Below are 23750 nucleotides of genomic sequence, written 5' to 3'. Positions count from 1 at the left end.
TGTTTCTAACTATCCTTCCCTTTGCTAGTGAGTGGAAAACCTTAGTATTTCCGTCCCCACCCTGCAACCAATTCACTAAACCTTTTTTAACGAGAGATATTCTGAAATTTTATTTCACTATTCGCTATATGGGATCCGAATCTGACCAGGTTACGGACCGGGTCTACGAATTTCTTGTAAACTCGATCGAGATGCATTCATTTAAACTTGGCACTAGGCAGCTTCGCGAGACCAAGTCCTATCTGCTACTCCGCAGGATTAGTGGTTCGGGCTGGGTCCTCGTAACATTTATCAAACTAATCTTGGCCAGCCAATAAATTGGAACTCCTGATGAAAGTTGATGGTATTATACCAATAGAATTGAATTAAGCCAACGATTGTTTATATTCTATGATCGGGAAGAGCAAAAGTACATTGTGAGATATTGAATGGCATTAACCATTAATGAATAGTGATAAACTATAATATGGTTTTAAAAAATAACCCGGAAACGGAACTTTTTTGGCCATCAGTTTTCAGTTCAACCATCCGGTTCAAATAGAAGGCCCATTCTAACAAAAAATTAAAAAATAATTAAAAATAAAAAACAATCAAAACCGTTGAACAGGTCAATGGTTCAATCACCTGAGTTAATGTATCATTAACTGATTCAACGGTTTTTAACCGGATTTGGGGTAAAATTGCCTGAACAGTTCCCGAGCCAAACGGTCTGACCGTCCGGGTCAACAGTGATTCAACAACCATGGTAACCTATATATTCTATAACGATCAGTCAGCATCCTCCACACTAATCATACCGTTCAAATACATTTCCGTGGGAGCTTCACGTGGCCAGAACAGTGAATTATACTAAGTTGGAAACTACAGTATACACACAAACAACTTACAGAGATGTTACAATTAAGTTGTAATGAGAAAAATGTATCCACGCTTGATGAGTATATTCTCAGATTACATTTGCTACGATCTATAAATCAACTGCTTCCTGATGATGTTAGCAGTCCCACGGACACGAATTAAAGAACTGAACTGGGTTTTGCCTATTCCTACAAACTACTTCCTGTTTCATGGGTTTTGCTCTGTACATATTTACAGTGTAAGGGGCCAAATTTGGGAACATCTTCCATATATCTGGAAGCTGTGAAGAGAGATCAAGTACTTTCACTTGGGATAGAGATATTACCGTTTCCGAGATAGAAAGAACTCATAATCTGGCTGCCGGTTGGTAACTTCAACATTATCCTTAAAGACACAACCTCTAGCAAATAGGAATGCAGTTTTCTCTAGGGTTCTCAGTCGTTCTTTGAGGATTTCAGAACCGTTGAAAGGCTTAAATTCTTTGAAAGAAGATTCAACATGCTTTTTGGGGTAGAACCAGCACTCCCCCTGCAGGTAAAATGAAAAGTGAGGTGTGTTAGTATTTTACCTGCACCTAGATGCAAAAACAAAGATCACAAAAGCTTTGTAGCCTACAGGAACATGGACCAACATTTTGTGGAGGCCAGCTTCCAACAAAATCCTTTGGTTGAAGATACCAAAACAAGAGAAAAGGCAGCAAACTTATTTAGAGGTACCCAACCTCAGTGATTTAAAAGGTGTGCCTAGGCACTCAGGCGAGTGCATTTTAAGGTATGGACCCCCACCTAGGCCCCAAGTGTAGCACTTTCAAAAGGTGAGCGTCTTATGCACCTTGCGCTTCAGCTCAGATGTAAAGCTAATGTTTTACATCAGATTAACTATTTTAAGTAATGCAATTGAAAAAGAGAGAGAGAAACTGGGGGTTTTACATGCTTGAAAATGTTTTATATGTTTGATTTTATTTTTAAATTTTAATTTGAATACACTTTATATGTTATGTTTATGTATTTTAATTTTAGTTAATAGGTTTCTTAAAACACTTACTTTAAAATTTAAGTTTATATCTTTATTAATGTTATGCTTAATTTTTTTTCATTTTTAATATTTTTTGTATTTTTGCACCTTGCTTTGAAAAGGCACATGCCTCGCCTTGCGCCTCAGGCGCAAATTGCCCCTTGCACTTTTTTTGCACCTTGCGCTTTTAAAACACACCCCAACCTTTAGTGAAAATAAGTTATGGTATAATTAAATTAAAAAAAAAGCACATGAAACCAACTTTAGAAGGATACAGGATACATCAATGTCCTTTTGACCAAAGCATGCAGATGTAGCCAGTTCATTGGCCATTTGATGGTTGGCTCTGGGTATATATAATATTTACAGAGTGGAAGCATGTAAGAAGATGCAAGATATTATCTTTTTTTTTTATCAATGAGATGCAAGATATTATCTATGAATAAAGTTTTGGTTTTGGTCAAAAAAAAATTACAGAGTGCAAGCATGGTTACTCTGTTGGGAAGTCCTTGTGCAACATGCACCTAGGAAATTAGGGCCAGGAGAGCTCATCATGAAATTGCCCCCAATAGGATAACTGACAGGTTGAATCATCATATTCTTTTGTATAGTCTTAATGTTTATGACAAACAAATGGAAGAAATAATTTTTTTTATTAATAACAGTAACTGATTTATTATAATAATAAAGAAAGTGTATAAAGGGGATAAGGGGAGAAAAAATTATAAATCAGGTTCAAGCGAAAATCTAACAAGGTTGGTTCTTAAAATATCTACTTCTTAGAACACATTTGGAAGAGGCATGTAACACCTGATACAGTACAGATGCATGGCAGAGGTGCCAAAATGTCTTCTCAACATTAATAATGTCCCTAACACGAGTATCCTTTCCTCTTTGTAAGTGGACATGTGAGGAAATCTCGTATAGTTCCTACAACTCTTTGTCCTAGCTTATTTGGAGAAGCACTGCTTATAACCTTCTAAAAAATAGCACACCCAAACACCAGAAGACAACCTATTTCACTAAAACCTATGATTTGTGTGGTTATAAATTCTATTGTACAACTATAAAATAAACCAGTGATAAATGATTTAGAAATGATTAGATCGTAGGAGCAAACTAGCTATCTTATTTGTAGCACACAGGTACAGAATTTCTAAAGAAAATACTTCTAATTCTATTTCATGCTTTTAGGATAGCATCCCATTGTTGTCCAGGGAAACTACAATAATTCCATTTACAACATTAGTTAGAGATTGGGGACAAGAGCAATAGCTTTAATGGCTGTCATCCCATATTCTATAAATACCCCCACTCACTTTATTAAAAGGAATGAATAGCATCATGTCCTTTTTCTTCCCCATGGCTGTTGTATAATAGCATGGCAGAGATGAGGATACTAACACGGATGAATGGCAAGACTAGGAAAGATAGAACTAGAAACAAGTGCATTATGACTGGCTTAGGAGTAGCCTCAATAGGTGATACAATTAGGGAAAGTTGGTTGAGATAGTTTTGTACATGTCCATAAACACCCAACAACTATGCTAGTGAGGAGTAACTTGGTCCAAGTAGAAGGCTCTAAAAGAGCAAGGGGAAGGCCACAGAAGACAAGGACTCAGGTAATAAGAATAGGATAAAATCTTTGTTGATTTTTTTTTTTTGATGAATAATAACAAGTTTATTGATTCAAAAGCAACTTTAGAGTGAGTTCATACATCATCCCAACGAGAGGCACGAGCTGCAGCCCCTCTTTGAGTCTTACAAGTAAACTAGGAAAGAAAAACAAGAATCACAACTGAGCCCAAAACAATTCTTCCCTATTTACCCCTTGCTTAGCTAACACATCTGACAAAGTATTTGCTGATCTCCCCACCCACTGTACAGTGACCAACATATTCCTTGTCAACCAACTAAATTTCTTCATTTCATTCTTGTATCGCCACATAGCCTCTTCAGAATTTTTTAACCATTCCACCACCACTTTGGAATCCCCTTCGATTATTAGGTGTTGTACCCCCAGCTACTTTGCAAATTGCACCCCTTGTACAGCAGCTAAGAGTTCTGCCCTGATGGAGTTCCCAATTCCCAAGGGACCTGAGTAGAGCAACAAAATCTCTCCCTTCTCATTTCTCAAAGCACCCCCCCCCCCACTCTGGATAATCCTGGATTACCCATGCTACTTCTATCAAAGTTCAACTTTATTGAGCCTTCGGGTGGAGGAGACCAGCTTGTAATTGATTTGTCCTTTAAAGATGAGCACCTTGCTACTGCTGACCAATTTCTCCAAAGGTCATTAAAGGAGAATTGATGGAAGATTTCCAAGGTCTTCAGCCAATGTATTGCCCTGTTTAACACACAGTCTTTCAAATCTTGGTTGTTCCTTTCCTTGTCTTGAAAAATTCTGAGATTCCTTTCTTCCCAAAGAGTCCAAGTCAAAGCAGCACGAGCACATCTCCACATAATTCTCCCTATTTTTGTAGGCCAATAAAAGGTAGAATGGTTGAAGAGCATGTGAACTTCTGCTAGTAGACTCCAACTACCCCCAAACAACGAAAGTAGCAAAGCCCAAAGGTCTGTAGAAAAAGGACAAGATACTAGTAGATGGTACCTCACCGTGAGCTCTATAGAGGATACACCAATTAGGAGAAATACAGAGAAAATGTCTTTTCTTTTGTAGGTTGTCTAAAGTGTTTACTTTCCCATAGAATACTTCCCAACAAAAAGCCATAATTTTTAGGAGGACTGGCTTGCACCAAATTTCTTTAGACGGAAAGGGTTGGTGAGAGGAAAGTTGAGAGATGGACTTGAAAAAAGAAGCACAAGAGAAGGTTCCAATGGGTCTAGGAGTCCAAACTCTCTTATCTGACTTGGAGGGATCCAAACAAACCTGATTAAGACAACCAAGCAAAATAGAAAGAGACTCAATTTCAGCATCCCTAAGTCCTCTACGAAACCCAAAATCCCATGTAGGATCTAAGGGTGTTCCCAAAGGTGAAACAAATTTTGAGACCACCTCTTTTTTGTACAAAGAAATAGAAAAAAGCGAAAGGAACAAGTCCTTTAACGGTGAGTCTCCTACCCAAATATCCTCCCAAAAAAGAACAGAGTTGCTAGAACAAACTTCATACCTGATAACATTGAGGAATTGAGGAAAGGTGTTGTGAATAGCCTTCCACGGTGCTGCTAGGTTAGCTTGCCTCAATACACCAGCATCCCATCCGTTCTCTAACCTCCCATGAATGCTTCCCACCACCTCATGCCACAATCTCTCTCTTTCCAAAGGCCATCTCCACAACCATTTCCTTAACAAAGCTTGATTCTTTCTAATTACCCTCCCAATTCCCAAGCCCCCCTCTTCTTTACTTCTACACACAATTTCCCAATTAACCAAGTGGTCCTTTTTTTCTTGTCCCGGCTCCCATAAGAAGTCTCTCATCAACTTCTCCAGTTTCCTGGCTTCCCTAACTGGTATCCTAAAGACAGACAAATAATAGGTAGGTAAGTTAGCCAAGGTAGCTCTTATTAGGGTAATTCTCCCTCCTAAAGAGATATAGTTCCTCTTCCATGAGGCTAATCTCTTCTCAAACTTTTCTATCACTGGGGTCCAAAATCTACTCTCCCTAGGATTTGCCCCTAAAGGAAGCCCTAAATATGACATAGGCCAAGCAGAGGTGGAACACTCAAGACACTCCACAATAGCCTCGACCTCCCCTACCTCCAAATTTATACCCGCTATGCAGCTCTTTTCCACATTAATTCTCAAATTAGAGACACTTTCAAATCCTTTTATTATCTCCTTTAGGTTTGCTACCTTTTCACTAATACCTCCACAAAAAATCATTAGGTCATCTGCAAACTGAAGGTGGGTGACGGGGACTTGGTGTCTCCCTATTCTCCAACCCCTAATGGCATCTTCGCTGTCAGCCTTAGTAATGATCCTACTAATCACATCAGCTACTAAGGTAAAAAGGAAGGGTGAAAGTGGATCCCCTTGCCTGACACCCCTGCAAGCTGGAAAAAAGTCTCTCACCGTACCATTTACCAGAATAGAGTAGTGACAAGTACTGATACACCCAAAGATCCAACTACACCACTTGTCCCCAAGTCCACAGTTTTGCATAACCTCCAATAGAAACTTCCCGTCCACCAAATCATAGGCCTTTTCAAGATCCAATTTACAAATGAATCATCTCTTACTAGACCTTTTCATTTCCTCCACACACTCATTCGCAATTAAGATCTGATCTGTTATTTGTCACCCTTGAATGAAAGCCCCCTGGGTTTCACTAATGATGGTAGGGAGGACTGTTTTGATTCTCAATGAGAGCACTTTAGCCAGAATTTTATAGATGCTTGTCACCAAACTAAAAGGCCTATAATCTTTTGGGTGGTTGGCATCATTCTTCTTAGGTATCAAGGCCAAAAAGGTGGCATTAATTCTAGGGCTTATAGTGTGATTGTCTGCAAATTCCTTAAAGACTTCAGCTAGATCCTCTTTCAACACCTCCCAACAGTCTTGATAAAAACCCATTGTAAAGCATCTGGACCTAGAGCCTTGGATCTATCCATTATAAAGACAGCTTTCTTAATCTCTTCTTCCTCGAAATCCCTTTCCAGCCACCTTGCCAGTCCTTCATCAATTCTTGGCCAATCCACCATTTCCATGATTGTCCTCTCTCTCAAAGGCCTTCTATAAATCGATTTGAAGTGGTCCACAAATTTTCTGGCTATGTCATCCTGGTTGGTAAACACCTCCTCTCCTATCTCTATAGCTTGGTCACAAAATTCTTTCTTCGTCTCCCATTTGCCAAATCATGGAAGAATCTAGTATTCCCATCGCCTTCCTTAATCCACTTGTGTCTAGATTTTTGTCTCCAACTGATTTCTTCCCTCAATAACACCTCTTCCAAATCCTTTTTTAATTATCTCCTTAACACTCTGTCCTCCTCGGTCAGCCCATTGTGAGATTCCTTTACATCCAAGTTCTCTATTCGAGAGATTAGGCCCAATTTTTGCTCCTCAATTCTACCAAACTGATCTCTATTCCACTCTTTTATTTTAGCTCTCAACCTTTTTAATTTCTTGTGGAACTTGATCCCCTTCCATCTTACCCCCTCTCCTCCTCACCCCACCACTCCTTCACTTTTTTCACAAAATCTGGATGGGTAAGCCACATATTTTCAAATCTAAAAAGGTTTGGGTCCTATAGAAAAAGACTCGGTACCTATTTGGATAGGATAGTGATCAAAGGTGACCCTGGGTAACGCCCTAGCATCCAAGTTTTGCAAACTATTCTCCCAGGCAAGGTTAAGTAGGAATCTATCCAACTTCGAGCACAAAGGGGTTTCCTGAAGGTTGGACCAAGTGTAATTGGCTTGCAGCAGAGGTATTTCCTTCAGATCACAATCCTCAATAAAACCATTAAATTTCCTCATGCTTGTTGAGATTACCTATTGGGGATTACTGGTTTCATCAGAGAATCTAATGACGTTAAAATCCCCGCCCAGGCACCAAGGACCATCCCATAGCCCCTTGATTGCATATAGTTCCTCCCACATCTCATTCCTCTCTATAGGAGACAAAGTAGCAAAAGAACCCAATAAGAGGCCATATTCTCCTTATTTTAGGCCCTTCCTCCTATCCCCTCTACCATTGAATTCTAAATCCCCCTCAATGTCTGAAATTAGATTTTCCACTTCAGATCTTTTTTTTTTATTTGTTCCTTTTTTTCGCCCCCATCCTAATACAGCAATCATCCTCTATCTTTTCTCCATCCTTTCCAGCCAATGTCTGAGGAAGAATTTTACCCTGCTCACACTTATTTTGGCTATAACATCTTTCTCCAAGTCCTTCCTTTTTATTTTGTTCCTCCATCATTGTACAGATCAACTCCCAAATTTTGTCCGCCTCCCCCTTACTACTTCCTTCCAACACCCTCTCTCCTCCTTCCACTATCACCCTCTTTCTTACATCAGAACCTCCAGGATGGGAAGCTGGGATATCTGTTACAAGCAGAGCAAACAAGTTAGTACCTAAAACAGAATTGACACCCATACCTGATATAACGGGGGTAGGACTAGAATCACTGGAAATGACTTGTTGGCAGGCAGCAACTGGTTTTAAAGTCTTTCCCCTTTTTGGACAAGGTTGTGAAGTAGACATGGTGAAAGAATCACTTCCTGACGACCTACCCACTTGGAAGACCTTTCTCTGTGTTTCCGACACTGGAATCCTCACAGTCGATTTTTGTCCCTCTCCACCAACATCCTGCAGTCATTAGACTCGGGGTCAGCTCCCTCGACGAAGGGAGGAGTTTTCATAGCTTTAGAACCATTTTCTTCACCATTTCTAGCCTTCTCGCCACCTGCCTCTTTAGTCTCTTCCTCTAGAAACAACAGCTCTGTATGCAAACTTTCTGTTTCAAAAAAATCATTGTTGCTTTTCAGAGACAGACTTCCCAGACTTAGCATTTCGTCTCTACCAGAATCGTCGTTGTTGTTTTGTTCACTCGACCAGTCTTCAATCCCTGTTTTGTTCTCATCACTAGGCTTGAGGTATCTCGGGTTGCGCCTATCTGGTGAGAGACGGCTCGCCAGGTTGGATGGGACCCACTGTAGAGAGCCTCGCGACTGCGAATCTAGAGATTTTTTGCACCTGAACTGTTCAAACGAGAGGAGGGGTTCAGGGTAGAAGAAGATAGACGCTTAATTTCGTCTATCAGCTCATCCCTCCTCCCAATCACGTGCTTACTTAAAGTACCCCTCGGCCCATCTATCTTGTAATGGGCCTTGGGCTGAAGCCTATGGGAGACCACCTTTACAGCCTTTATTTGAGATGCCTTCTCCGGCCCTTCATCAAGTGGATCCACTCGATTGGGCCCTTCATTTCGTCCCACGTGACCACTTAAAAGGTCACAGCCCCCTGATTTAATGGTCGAACCAGCAACCTTCCCTGTTTGAGGTTGCTTGTTCAGCCCTCTCCCTTTCGAAACTAGTGAATTTTTGTTTGTTTCCCCTGACACCACCTACGCAAATGATCAACCATTTGTCATAATTTTTTCTTGCTTTCTCCAGGTTTGACCTTCCAACTACCCCATAACTTTTTGGCTTCCCAGAATTTGTTGGCCCTTTTTAGTGAAACATCCCTTCCCATTTGAATTAACCACTCTCACAAGTCCACGTAGTGCTTCTTCTTCCTTCTTCTCCCCTCCAACCATACGAGCCTCCTTCCACAGCACTACTTCAATGGAGGAAGCTAACCATACAGAGACGAAGCTCCCCTCTGTTCGTACCTCTACCTTTCGTGGAATGTCTTCTGGCTTCACACCACTTAGCAAGATTGCTACTAAGTAAAGATCTCCCCAGAAAGCACCTTTCAAGATTCCTCCACACAACACAGCTATAGATTCTGCTATTTCTTGCTTCCATAGATGGAATGGCAAGCCTATTACACGCACCACCACACCATCTTTGACAAAAAAATCCTTGGAGTTAGATGTTGGATTCCATTTGAAGACTGTGAATGATCCGAACTCAGCCTGAACATTGATAGCTGATATTTCCAAATCATTCTTTAATGGATCTAGGATGGCTTTACAGTTATCGAAGGGGGTTACTATGAAGACACTCTTCAGCTTCAACCTGGTTGCCAGTAAGTCAGCTACACTCCTCCAATCATTAACCTTTTCCTTGGCTTGTATCACAAGCTTACTATCCCACTCCTCTCTTTCTAGACCTCCCACCATTCTGCAATGGCCTTTTGTTTTTGCCATGACCACTGGCCCTTGTTCTACCCTGTTGTTTCTGAGATATACCTTCTCCTCCCTTATGGAAGTTTTTTTCTCATTTGCTACTCTTTGAGCTAAGAATTCTTTGAGCAACCAATCAACTTCCCCCCAACCTTGGTTCTGTTTTCCTGCTGGTAGACACACCAGTTGCCTTTGTCCCTTACCAAAGAATTCAGCCAAAGCTATGAAGAACCCCTTTCTATTCCCCTTACATTCAACAACATATCTTCTCCCTTCTAATGTACTAAAATCCTGCCAGTTTATCTACTTAGCCACTCGATCACTTCTAATCCTTCCAGCAGTATTGTACCCTTTTTCGCTTCCCTTACCTTCAGGCTTACCTTCCCCTTAATTCTCATCTCTTCGAACAGGAGATTTTTTGCTTCTATCTTCAAGGGTATCCTCCACTGACCTGCCTGCACGAACTCCATCCCCTCCATTCTCGCTCCCATCTTAGTTCCTCGCCCTCTCACCCTCTTGTTTGAGAGGGAGACTCTTCAGTTTTTTCTCCATCACCAATAAGAGGGAGACTCTTGTTTTTCCCTTTAACCTTCACAACAGCTGCCATATGACTGCCTCTTCTAACAATTGCTCCAATCTTTCCACCATCTCACCCTCTTGTTTTTCCCTTTAACCTTTTTTGCTTCCCTTACCTTCATGCTTACCTTCCTGTTCAACTTGCCTTGCTTTTTTACCTCATCTTTGCACGGGCTCAAAGTTCAGCTAATACATCAGTACATGCATTATCCAAGCAACAGTTAACAGATGTATACTGCTTTGGGGAGTCATTTCAGTAGAGCGCCATAAGATAAATGCTTGTGAAAGGGGTTATGTAGCAGTTGCTAGCCTGAATTACAAAGAGGAATACATGGCATTGTTGCATTATGCATCATTCTTTACCATAAATTAATATAATTTCAAAGAGGATGCAGTTTCCCTACCAACTTGAGAATTATATCTTCTAAATAGAAGTTATTATCATATCGTACATGTAGCTGCTTCTGTTGCGAAAATGGAGGGGATGGAGTTCGTGCAGGCAGGTCAGTGGAGGATACATCAGTACATGCATTATCCAAGCAACAGTTAACAGATGTATACTGCTTTGGGGAGTCATTTCTGCAGAGCGCCATAAGATAAATGCTTGTGAAAGGGGTTATGTAGCAGTTGCTAGCCTGAATTACAAAGAGGAATACATGGCATTGTTGCATTATGCATCATTCTTTACCATAAATTAATATAATTTCCTATACCAATAAAAAGGTTTGGTTTCTAACAGAAGCAGCTACATGTACGATATGATAATAACTTCTATTTAGAAGATATAATTCTCAAGTTGGTAGGGAAACTGCATCCTCTTTGAAATTGTACAAACTACATATTAATGAACCTTTGCACATAGACTTCCATGTAAGTGGTAAGGCATTAGGTATGTATTTTTTTCTGACTTAGTTTCTTAGTCTACCAACTCAGGTTTATTAAGACAAGCTCTTCAGTTTGTACCTTGGATTGGTATACAACAATTAAATGCCTAAGCCACCACCCATGCCAGCAGTTTGTACCTTAGTTTCTTACCCCTGCCCACAAACCCACCCAACTAAACCCCAACTAGCAATCCTCATATTCAGCTACATTGCTTAAAGCCCTATTTATCTTTGCTATCCTGGTACAAATCCAGCCTTTCATTTGCAAGCACCATTCAAAGATCAAACCCTAAAACCTTACATCTACCCCGGTACAAGTCCACAAGGTGTGGACTGGTCCACACCACACCTTGTGGCAGGGACCAATTCACACCACACCACAACCCACAGCTGTTCTGAATTGTGGACAAACTATGCGGACTGGACCAGTCCACACCCACAGTGTCGTTCTGTAGGCGTGGTGTGGACCAGTCCACACCATACTTTTTGATTCAATGTAGTCGATCATAAATGTCTATTTTTTGCATTTTATATGATAAATATATTGAAAAAAACATTGATAAATTAATATTAACTAATAATATTAATTTTACTAGAAACAATAGTAAAATAATTAAAATATAAATATATATAGCATTTATACAATTAAAACCAAAAAAAATTATAACATTTATAATAAAAATGATAGTAAACAATAGTACATGAGAAGATGTATACAATCAAAACCAACTCGTCCCAAAAAGCCAAAAAGAACCCCTCTAACATTTATAAAGGCATAGATTATCACTGTACAATGAATCCCACCCCAGCTCTCTAGGGATCCATCTAAAAGTGCAATTCAGAGATGAAGGTGTCGTTCAGTAACGTGTTCATCTCATGGATGGACCATTTCGGTCCATGCCATGGGATGAACTCCCCGTTCAGTTGGTCGTGGACGGGACCAGTCCACACTATATCGTGGACTGTCCTCGTCCACAGCCCAAAATCTTGGCCACACATATATCTCATGGATGTGGCCAATTCACAGCATTTCCACATTATTTTAATACAATACATCGCTTCTACATACTTTTCTTTCTTTTTAATTTTTATATTTTAAAATAATAACTTTGTAATTTTATTTTTTTAATATTTTATCAATACAATAATATTTTTTAATTTTAATTCTAGCACAAGCCCGGCAATGCTCCTTCTCCACTGTTTTTTGTTTATTTAAATATTAATTTTTTAACGTTTTTATCAATAAAATAATATCTTTTAATATTTAAACTTGTCCCTCTTCTTTTTGCAATGAAAGTAATTTTTTTCCTCAAAAAATATCCCAGTGCATAGTATGACTATCATGCATCGAACTTCATGTAGGATTCACAAAACTCCTCACAATTGTAAATTCGACCCTGTTTGGATAGACTTTTATAAAGTATTTTCATACTTTTGAAAGTACAAAAGTACAAAAAACACAATATAGTGTTTGTAATTATACTTTATACTTTTTTCTTTCATACTTATAAAAGTATGAAAAACCCTAAAAGCACGAAGTCAGCTTTTTATACTTCGTGCTTTTAGCAAAATAGTGCTTTCATTTTCATGCGGATGACTAGCTGCCAAGGTTCAAAATATCGATACGGCCAATACGCCGATAGGGGCGTATTGGCCAATATCGAAGCTGATTTCTCCTTTTTTTTAGTTTTTTTTAACCTGGTTCAAAGGAGTCAGTTTAAGACCTGTCTATCCCCTAAACCGGGTTAAACCCCGAAACACCCCTTATAGGGGCATATAGGGAAGCTCTCAATACGATACGTATCGAAATTTTGAACCTTGCTAGGATATCTTAAAAGTAAGTTTTTTCCATTGAGAATATCTCCTGAAAGCAAGCCAGGATATCCTGAAAGCAAAAACTCTATGCACACGGCATCCAACTGCACATTGAGAATATCTCCCATACATGTACGTTAAATTCATGGGAAGATATCCAAATGTACAACTGGAAGCCCATGCTTTCGAAGTGATTGTTGAGTTTTTGCTTACAAGAGATCCCGTCTCTCCATAAGCCTAGCCTTTCATGTACACTATATGCCAATGACATTTACCACAAGGTGCAATAAGCAGAACAAATCAAGTATTTGCCACTTCTATTGGTTTATTATGGGGTCTATGTTCTTGGTTGACATTCCAATAGATTTTTGAAATGTTAAAGCATATGTATACATGCTCTTATAGTATTCATGATTCCATATTATCTTTTTAAGTTTCATTAATATCTAAAGCAATTATTTTCACCTAATCTTTTTAAGTTCCATTATATCTAAAGCAATTCTTTTCACCTTATCTTTTAAAAATCCATTAATATCTAAAGCAATTCTTTTCACCTACTACTACATCACATGATCACAATTTAGAAAAAGAACAGAAGTTGAAATCAATTCATGTCCATCATTCTCCTTTATACTGTTGGCTAGGAGAGGCATGTGTAATGCATGTCTCTCCAAAGCAATCGAAGCTGATTTCTCCTTTTTTTTTAGTTTTTTTTAACATGGTTCAAAGGAGTCAGTTTAAGACCTATCTATCCCCTGAACCGGGTTAAACCCCGAAACACCCCTTATAGGGGCGTATAGGGAAGCCCTCAATACAATACGTATCGAAATTTTGAACCTTGCTAGGATATCCTGAAAGCAAGTATTTGCCATTGAGAATATCTCCTGAAAGCAAGCCAGGATATCCTGAAAGAAAAAACTCTATGCACACGGCATCCAACTGCACATTGAGAATATCTCCCATACATGTATGTTAAATTCATGGGAAGATATCCAAATGTACAACTGGAAGCCCATGCTTTCGAAGTGATTGCTGAGTTTTTGCTTACAAGAGATCCCGTCTCTCCATAAGCCTAGCCTTTCATGTACACTATATGCCAATGACATTTACCACAAGGTGTAATAAGCAGAACAAATCAAGTATTTGCCACTTCTATTGGTTTATTATGGGGACTATGTTCTTGGTTGACATTTCAATAGATTTTTTAAATGTTAAAGCATATGTATACATGCTCTTATAGTTATTCATGATTCCATGTTATCTTTTTAAGTTTCATTAATATCTAAAGCAATTCTTTTCACCTAATCTTTTTAAGTTCCATTATATCTAAAGCAATTCTTTTCACCTTATCTTTTAAAGTTCCATTAATATCTAAAGCAATTCTTTTCACCTACTACATCACATGATCACAATTTAGAAAAAGAACAGAAGTTGAAATCAATTCATGTCCATCATTCTCCTTTATACTGTTAGCTAGGAGAGACATGTGTAATACATGGGCTGGTGCTTAAAGATGCCCCATGTTCTATAGGGGAGTGATTCAGTTTACTAATAAAAATGAAACTGAATTGGTTGCGAGTGAGTTTAAATAGTGCTATGTTTGGTTTTTTTAATTAGAAATAACCACAAAATCCTAAGGGGTTGAGAAACAATATGAGAGAGAATAAGCTGATATAGACCCTGCATCGGCGGGAGCCTCATGCACTGGGCTGCCCTTTTTAGAATAATTTGACGTAGACAACTACAATTTAAGTATATAGGTTGGGTTTTACCTAATCATTTAAAATTTCAAATTCCAAAGGATGATAATTTAATGATTTCAGCGTGGATGTTGACACTTCCGATAGTTACCTGTGCATTGTAGCTCTGCAATCCCAGAACAGGAGAGGCAACACAAAACGTCTTATCATCAAGAGAATCTTTTGAGCTACATCTTTGAACCAGATGCCCTAGGGAGTGGTAAGTGAGGAACGATGCACGGAAGTTCCCTGCTGGTATTCGGTATATTGGATACCAAGCAACAGAATACCTGAAAATCAAGAAATCCAGGTTTTGTCGATATAATGGAATGTATTACAAAAATGTCACATGCCTAACAACAATGTACCACTCTCTTACCATGATGCAGGATGTAAATCTTGCAGGTTCATGCATTCTAGTTTGGATGGATCACCAAACACTTTATTATTGGAAGTACCAGCTTTGATTAGTTCCATTATTCTGCAGTACAGATTATCAAATGCTTAGAGTTCACAATATGCAATTTCTACAGAAACAATGGAAGACTGAAATATTGGGTAGGGGTGCTCACGTTTTGGTTAACCGAACCGTGGGGCATATTTTGGAACCGAACCGGTACTACCGGTTTTTGGAAAACCGGTAACCGGAACCGAACTCGGTAACGTTGACCGTTCGGTTCGTCAGTTTTTCAGTTTTTAAATTTTTACAATATATTATTATAAAATATATAATAAAAATTATAAAATATAATATTTATCTTTTAAATAATAAATAATATTATATATTATAAATATATATTTTATATATAAATGCATATTTATTAATTTATAATATATATAAAATATATAATATATAATATACATAAATATATATAAAATATATAGAAATATATGTATAATGGTCGGTTTGGTTAACCGCCGGTTTTCTATATTGGTTAACCGAAACCGAACCGGTACCTTCGGTTTTTAAAAACACCAAACCGACCGGTTTGGTTAACCGATTTTTCGGTTCGGTTTTTTGGTATTTTTTGCTCACCCCTACTAGCCTGGGTTTAAAACCTGATCTCAGCTTCTAATTAAGTGCCTACTGAACTCCCCACCAAAAATGAATAAAGAAACTAATCCTTGGTATTGGTGCCATGAATCTTCAATCTTACTCTGTCATCGCTGCCTAAGAAGAGTTCAAGATGGATAATACTAGACAATATTTAAGTAAACAGAACTGTCAAGCATTTTGATAAAGGATCTAACATTTATCTCAGAGAGCTATGCCACCACCATACCCCTCTTTCAGCAAAATATAGCTTTCATATTACTTTAAGTTCTACAGTCTCACAAGTAGAAAACCTCTATTTGGTGTAGCAAAAATGGTGAAGGTTAGGTCCATATCCCGTCCACCCCTCCCAAACCCCAGATAACCAGCACAAACATTGGGTAATGGCCCCTAGGACTCCTTATCAAGTCCTTCAGACAGAAAATTGTGCACCTCTAAGGCTCTAACTACAAGCTTCTCTGCCTGTCTCTCCCTGGCCAATTCAATTTTTGTCTATTAGTTACTCTCCTAAATTAAATCAAGTGCAAATGGTTGAAATATTGAACAAAGACAATCAAGCTCTAAACCTTTTACCACCCCTTGGAATATGTTTTGTCAGTGATGCCTCCTCAGGAAGTAATCCAAATTACAATATAAGAAAAACTCTTTTCTGACAGAGATACTTTTCCCCATCGCCTGGATAAAAGTGCAATATAAGAAAAACTCTTCTCTTAATATATGACTTTTTAATGTCTTCCCCCTTATTCTTTAGTGAAAATGGAGAATCCCTCCCTCCAATAAGTAGCAAACCCAAGATGAGAAAAGATAAAGATAGCCAAACCTCATTACGATGCGGTAACATTTCTCTGACAAACTAAAACATATTTCTTTACTTTAAGATCATTTAGCAAAAGTCAGCTTCAGAAGCAGTGGTGATTAATGCAGCAATAGGGTGTTTAAAGGGTTGTCTGTCCATAATGTATTTAGAAACGATACTTTTTCTTCTACTTTTTTGAGGATGGATATTTTTGGGGGTCCCTAATTGGATGTCATGTACAGCTTCTCATTGTACAGAGCACAAGACTTTTGATATCAATACAACATACTATACTTTACCTTTCCTTAAAAAAAAAAAGATACACAGACTGGAAGGACAAAGAAGTCTTAAGAGTGCAAACTGCTCACAGTACACACCATTCAGGTAATGGTTTAATAGATACAACTGAAGAAAGGAGATCATCTTCAGCAAATATAACTAGTAAGCCAATAATAATAGACTATTATGATTATAAATCATGCTCTCTCTTGTCAGAAGTGTCCAGGTCAGTTATATATTATAAAACGTCTGCAAACAGATAACTTCCCATATTGGACAACCACTTTATTACATAGGAAGAATAAACAGTCTCCAGTACCACACCACTCAATACCAATTAACTGAATCAGTATTAAGCAACCTGTCAGCTTCCTTCAGGATAAAGAACTAAGATGTGTAACTCAGAAATAGAAAAGAAAGTGACAGAAAGTAAAGGGTAATTACTTATCATATAGGGGTTTTCGCTGTTGGGGCTGCTCATACTCAAAAAACTCAAATATCAGTTCTATATTATTGGTGTCGGCAGGTTCAGAAGAGCCTGAAGTGTCACTTCCACCAGACTGAGAAAAGTATGAATCTTCGGAATCGTCTAATGGGTTTAGAAGTTTGGAAATTATTGTTTCCTCTAAACAAAAAGAATAAGGATTAACTGCTTCTTGACAAGGTAAATCCGTATCCATCTTGGAAAGGGATGGATTACTTTGAGCTTGCCCACTGCATGAGATATCAGAGGTGAGGTGTGCTGTACTGCAACCCCTACTACTTGTGGAGAGATTTAGGTGGCCAAATAATTGAATGGCTGAGAGAAAAGGAACAAAATGAGCATGAAATAAGACTGTATCACTATCCGATCCCTTTTGCTTTTGGGAATCTTCCGCCTTTACTTCCAGTCCATAATTTCCTGGCTTCTCATACCAACTCCAAACAGCACCTAGTGGAATATTTGGTATCTGATGTTTGCAGAGAGAGCTTCCAGAGAGCTGGTTCATCGAGCAAACATCACAATGTTGTGGCACAAATGAAGAAGCTATAACGGGTGTAGCAGAGGAGAGAAGTCTCTCAAACTCAGCAAGGGGACTCCCTGTTGCAAGCTCAAAATTTTCAGATGCCATTTGTAATCTGTATGCATCATTAAGTGCTTCTACTGCCATCTCTGAAATGTATAATGGAGTGCTGTCCTTTGGTTTAGTATTAGGTGTAGCACAGTCCTTAGAACCTTCCTCTCCGTGCTTTTCATTCATATTCTTAGATAGGTTTTCAATTGGTGGTGTTTCATCTTCAGTTGCCATCAATTTTGTTGTTTCATGACTGGATGCTAAACATGTTTTGCTAGGACCAAGTGGAGAAACAGGCTCATATGGAGAAATGTTATACTCTTCTGGGTGTATATTTGCATTCTCCTGGCATACACTTTGTGTCACCTTAAGATCCTCAGAAGCACTAAAAGGCCCAATATTTAGTGCCCCGGAATCCTTTCTACCAACAGGAATCCACTTCTGTAAACTCACTCGAGAAATAATGTCATGTTTGATACCATCTTCACAAGAAAGTTCATTTTCTACACATGCAGAGTTAGCTTCTTCTCTATTTGAGGAAGCAGGATCAGTTCCAACAAAAACATTTCCCATACCTGGAATCCTCACACTGGCACATGGGTGGACCCCATCCAGCAGAGCTCGCTCTGATGCACCAGATATCATTGTGCAAGGCACATTTACCTCTACATAAGCAGAAGCAGGATATGGATGCATAGATGCTAACTTGTTGATTCCATAACACTGGTTATTGTGGATACTTCTCTTTGAAGCAGCACTCTTATTATAATGATGCAACTTCCCTTGAACTTCTAGTGCCTCCTTCCGGCAAAAAACAGTCTTACTTCTAAGCCTACTTTCTTTATGACCCCTTGGTCCCTTCTTGCTGTTGTTGGCATTCTCATTTTTAAAGGACTGGTTCATCTTTTCTTTCAACCTAGCAGACTCCTTGTTTCCCAATGTATCTGCCTGCCATGACAATGAGACATGTTGACTCAGATCACCTTGAATTCTCTGCTTTGCAACACATTGAGAAGATCCAACAAGAACATTACCATGCGTTCCACCATACATTCCTTGTGCATTTTGGGCGAAATTCTTGACTCTATGAGTATCACCATTATGTCCAGCTGAAGAATATACAGAAGGCTGTAGCAATTCATCACTTGGACATGGATTATGCTTCAGAAGCAAAATCTCTTCTGGCAGTCTAACATCTTTCTGCACATACACATGATTTGATCTCTTTATCCCATGGGTGCATGCATTCCTATTATTCTTGTGGATCTTCTGCCATATTAGCTGGCTATTCTCCTTCCCAGTCTGGAGATTAGGGTGATGACCACGTTTGTTTATGATATCACTGTGAGATGTCATCTTATCATGTTTGCATTCCTTATTTAGTGTACCTGCATGAACATTGCTGAAATTAAACTGTTGTCTTGTTTCAGAGGATTCAAATTGAGAAAGGCATTCAAAAGAATTAATCTTCTTAAGATTTGCTACAGAAGAACTATTACACTCTGAAATGGATTTATTCTCCATTGTGTTTAGATCTTCTGCTGATTGCAGGATCCCATTTGATACCCGTTCACAGATATCAATAACACAGTCACTATTCCAAACATCAGAAAACATATTATTTCCTGGAAAATCAGAGGATCCACTAGAGGAACATTCAGAAAGTAGCTTGCTGTCACAATCACTAGCATCCTTCAAAAATGTATCTCCATGTTCAGAGGCACAGCCGGATGCAGTAACTGCAGAAGAGAGAGACATATTTTTGCTTTTTTCCCAATCAAGCTCTGTATAATTGCTTGTTTGTATTTTGTAACCTTTGACATCCTCCATCTCCTCCTTGGATGAGTGGTAAGGTGCTACGGCAATATCATGACCGTATTCACTTGGTTCAGTCTCAACAACAACATCTGCCAATAATTTTTTGTATGACTTCCGTTTCTTCTTGTTCTTCTTCTTGGTAATCTTTGTAACAGGCTTATCAATGTTTGCAGAATCAGCAAGTGAACTGGCTGTACTTACACCAGAAGCATGCAAACCGAAAGGCCTAGAAAGGACATGAATATCATCAGGAGCCTCCTGGCAGGAACCACTTTGTTTTAAACTCTTCTTATCCTTGAAACCTGGTGAAACTTTATGCACTGGCTTTTCAAGAAGCTTGGACACAGATATATCAGAAATTGAAGCACATTTTGAAGAACACTTGGGTCCAAAAACATTGTTTACCAAATTTTGATGCTGGTCAATTTGTTCTAACAATGCCCCTGGGAAGACCGGATCTAGGACATCCATCTCATATGCTCTTGGAAAAAATTCAAGTTTAGAAAGGTGAAGAAGATGCAATGCCTTACAGTGTGCATGTGATGAGGTAGTAACCAATGCCCCAATAATTCTCCTGAAATAAAAATGCATTGGAGAAAACAAAATTAAAGGCCATAGCTACCTTAAAAAAATTGCAAGCCAAAATACTATGTTCGTCCACCATTGCAGTATGGACAAAAACGTAACTCCAAGAGTTACTACTTACGCAACACAAGTAACATGAAAAGGTATCAGGAATTGTTTGCAGGAATAGCATAATTCTATAACCATGTGCTAAACGGGATGAATTCCTACCCTAATTCCCTAGCTGTCTGAAGAAGATGAATTCTTTCCCTCTTGAAATCTAGGATGTTGATAACGACTGTACAGACCAAGGTTTGGTTAGGACTACATACTAATTGCGGTAAAGACTCTGCTACGATATCCTGGATGTGATATTTTCCTACTGTCCAGGATCCTAGGAAGTCGACAGTTAAACTTTTCAAAACAATAAATTATTTCTAGGAATACAAGATCTGTGATGGTTTTTATAACATGTGAACTTTACGTGATTTCTCCCAAACCAAGTACTATTCAGGCATATGATAATGAATTCACCTTACCGAAGACTAAAGTCTCGCCATTAAGTAGGTATCAAAATTGTCAGTGACATCTTTTAAAATAATAATCTGTTGTAAGATAGATGTTTCAGGATTTCTGATAATTCAGACTACAGACAAGAATTTTTTGTTTTCCTTGCACCGAATAGCAGTCTGATCAGGTCTGAGAGCAACTTTAGAGTGAAAGCCTTGTGACCGAGTGCACAACAAGATTAGAAAGTTTGCATTCATTATTAACCTCCAGAAAAACGATTTTCTATATGGCGAGACGAAAGAATCTATCATCAACGACCACATGCATACTTTGTGACCTAATTCCAACCAGAAGCCTAAAGAGCTGTAAGTTCACTAGAAATATTAAAAGAAAAGAAAATTAAGAACAATAGAGAAGACCAAATTGCCAATAGTCAAAAAAAAAAAAGCAAAAGAAATTTCTAAAATTCTTCAAGAATAGAATTGTACAGACCTAATTTCCACTTCAAGAACGAAAAGAAAAAGAAATCGAAATAAGAATTCAGCGTATGCAGAGACCAGAATGATCAACTACAACAAGGATAAGTGAAGCTAACAAGAATTTAAGAACTTCTGCAAAAATCCTTCCTTTCTTTAAGAAATCTAACGATTTTTGTCCTTTGATACGAAGCTCCGAAAAGAATTAAAAACAAGGCAGGCAGATATGAATGGTGAAAATCCAAGGAAGAAAAAAGAGGAGAAAGAACAGAAAGTAAAAATGTGGAAGGGAAAAAGGAAAAACCTGATAGTTTCCGTTGAGCGAATCGGATAGAGAAAGAAAGGGAGAGACAGAAAGCACAGGTTGAGGTTGTCTTGGACGAGAGAGTTGGAGCGCGCGGTGAAACGAGGAGGACGAGAGAGAAATTAATTTTGGGTTTTTCTGGGTTTTTTTTTTTTTTTTTTGGGTGAGCTTCGGGTCTTTCTGTTTGGTACTGATATGGGCACATTCCAACCTTGGATAATCAGCACACATTCTCTTCTCAGAAACATCAATTAATTGGGATAGTTTCGTCTATTAAAAACTTGTACGGTTACACTGACAAAAAACCAATGGAATGAATAAGGGTGTGCCCAAAATGAGATGTGCTCAACTCACAGTCAATTTTTTATTTTCCATTTTCGGAGTTTAAACGTTAAAAAACCAAATTTCAAAAAAGTCGCAATCCGCCCACAGCTTTCTCTCTCCCCCTCACTTTTTTTTTACGGTTTTCGCTTTTTTGTGCTTTTTGTGCTTTTTGCGCTTTTTCTAAGCTTTGGATTGGATAGATTGTCGGGTGCCCTGTATATTTTTGACGTGTCACGTGTGACAGCGACATCTTTTCACCCTTAGATGCCTATAAATATTTTTTTGGGAAACTGTCTTAAAAGACTAAAAAGTCATCATAAATTTTTAACATTTCTCTTAAATACAATAAAACTTTTTAAATTATTTAAAACTCACCGTATCACTAAGCTTTTATTTTCTAAAACCCTATTTCTTAATACGGGCATAAATAACAATTTTCATGATCAAGTATGTTAAATAAAAAATGGTCTTTTTTACTTTTCAATTTTTTTTGTTTTTTTGCATTTTTAGAGTTTTGTTATAATTTCTGTTTTGTTACATTTTTCTATTTTCTACAATCTATAAATTTTCCAGTACTTTTGTTATTTATTTACATTTTCTGTGTTTTTTTATAATTTTTTAAGTTTTTTCTATAATTTTTATTTTTTTGATTTTGTTTTTCAATTTCTATTGTTTCTATAATTCGAAATAATTTTTTATTTTGTTTTCAATCTTGATAATTTTTTATATTTTATGTAATTTCTATGTTTTTATGTATTTTATATTGAAAAATATTTTTTGAACATTTTCGTTTTTTCATGTCTAAATATTAAAACTATAATATATTAACACCCACTAATTCATTTGTATATATTTTATATTTTTCTATGAAGGTTAAAATGGTAATATATTAACACCTATTAGTCTATTTAATATCAAGTTACTGACATGGTAAGTTTTAGATATTTTGAAAAGTTGGGATGAATTTATGAGAAATGTTGAAATCTCATGATGAATTTTAGATAATTTTCCATATTTTTTTTATGCATTGCTAAAATTTCCCTTCATGTTTTTGTTTCTTCGTGGCAACAAAAAAGTGGGAATTGAATATAAATTGGGGGTAGTGATTTGTGGATAATAATTGATGCCGAGGATAGGAGGGTGGTCATAATGCAAGGGAAACTGAAGGTAGGAAAAGACATTAAGTGAATGATGATTGATTTGTGGCCAAGAGTCAAAGAATCAATAGGTATATCATTTCAAGGTTCGCTGAAATTTTTAATATTAGGAGTTAAAATTTGATGATTTTAAACTTTAAATAGAACAATTATAGGTGGCATTTTACAAGTCTTTCCACGTGATCTTCTGTGCTTCATCAAGCTCGGAATACCAAAAATCAAGAGCTTCAAGTGGAGCTTTCTAGTATATAGCTTTGAAACGCGTTTTTAAAAACCCAATAGATTGAGTTGCTTATCAAATGGTCTTTGTCTTTAAAGATAATGCCCCAAAAGTTCAATATATCTTTTGGCCATATAGGATGCTAGAAAATCTTTATAAAAAGACTTGCCAAATAGCACTGATGGAGGGTGATTTGGCCCAACCTCGTAGCATAGGGACATGTGTGCGTGACTTGGCTCGACGAATAGCTCAACCTAACAGCACAACCGTAACTCGATGGGAGGGACCCACCGAGTCCAACATTGGTCACTCAGCGAGTTAAGCGACTCGCCGGGGACTAGCGCCCGGCCAACCTTGACTCCCACCAAGTGTGGAAGATCCCGAACTCCTCTTAGGGCCCGAGCTCCTCCTAAGGGGCCCCGAGCTCTCCCTTCCCAAGAAGGGAGCACCCCAGTTTTTTACTAAGTGTCTCGAGGGAGAAATACCTCGAGGCAGCACCGTCGAGACTCCTGTTCAAACTTGTTTAAGGCCCGCCTCCAGTGCGGGCACCTCGGCGT

The 23750-nt window shown here is 38.2% G+C and overlaps 1 protein-coding gene across 4 annotated transcripts; it reads right to left on the bottom strand.

Moving 5' to 3' along the window:
• Positions 1-869: 869 nt before the first annotated feature.
• LOC148877988 (uncharacterized) lies at positions 870-21828 on the bottom strand. 4 transcript variants are annotated; one of them, XM_088947531.1, is made up of 6 exons: positions 21493-21828; positions 19320-20212; positions 17210-19208; positions 15016-15117; positions 14749-14926; positions 870-1386 (listed from the first exon to the last, which is right to left on the bottom strand). In XM_088947531.1, exons 2-6 carry the CDS (start codon positions 20107-20109, stop codon positions 1180-1182), a joined length of 3276 nt encoding a protein of 1091 aa, XP_088803657.1. In that variant the 5' UTR covers positions 20110-20212; positions 21493-21828; the 3' UTR covers positions 870-1179. The 4 variants fall into 4 exon arrangements, with proteins under 4 accessions (XP_088803657.1, XP_088803664.1, XP_088803647.1 ...); XM_088947538.1 differs by lacking the exon at positions 21493-21828 and adding an exon at positions 21205-21457; XM_088947521.1 differs by having other exon boundaries at positions 17210-20212.
• Between the last annotated feature and the right edge of the window lie 1922 nt (positions 21829-23750).

The sequence above is a fragment of the Nelumbo lutea genome, chromosome 1 (genome assembly GCF_056320005.1).
Source record: "Nelumbo lutea isolate HS-2025 chromosome 1, American lotus-T2T, whole genome shotgun sequence".
Classification (NCBI taxonomy): domain Eukaryota; kingdom Viridiplantae; phylum Streptophyta; class Magnoliopsida; order Proteales; family Nelumbonaceae; genus Nelumbo; species Nelumbo lutea.
Note: the sequence above shows the minus strand (reverse complement) of the source record. Positions and strands in the feature narration are given on the sequence as shown.

Excerpts from the sequence above, each read along its gene's own strand:
- LOC148877988 (XM_088947521.1), bottom strand. The coding sequence starts at position 20,109 with ATGGATGTCCTAGATCCGGTCTTCCCAGGGGCATTGTTAGAACAAATT. Across the intron at positions 14,927-15,015 it reads GATTTACATCCTGCATCATG|GTATTCTGTTGCTTGGTATC; the intron begins GTAAGAGAGTGG and ends CTTGATTTTCAG. Across the intron at positions 1,387-14,748 it reads TGCAGAGCTACAATGCACAG|GGGGAGTGCTGGTTCTACCC; the intron begins GTAACTATCGGA and ends TTTTACCTGCAG.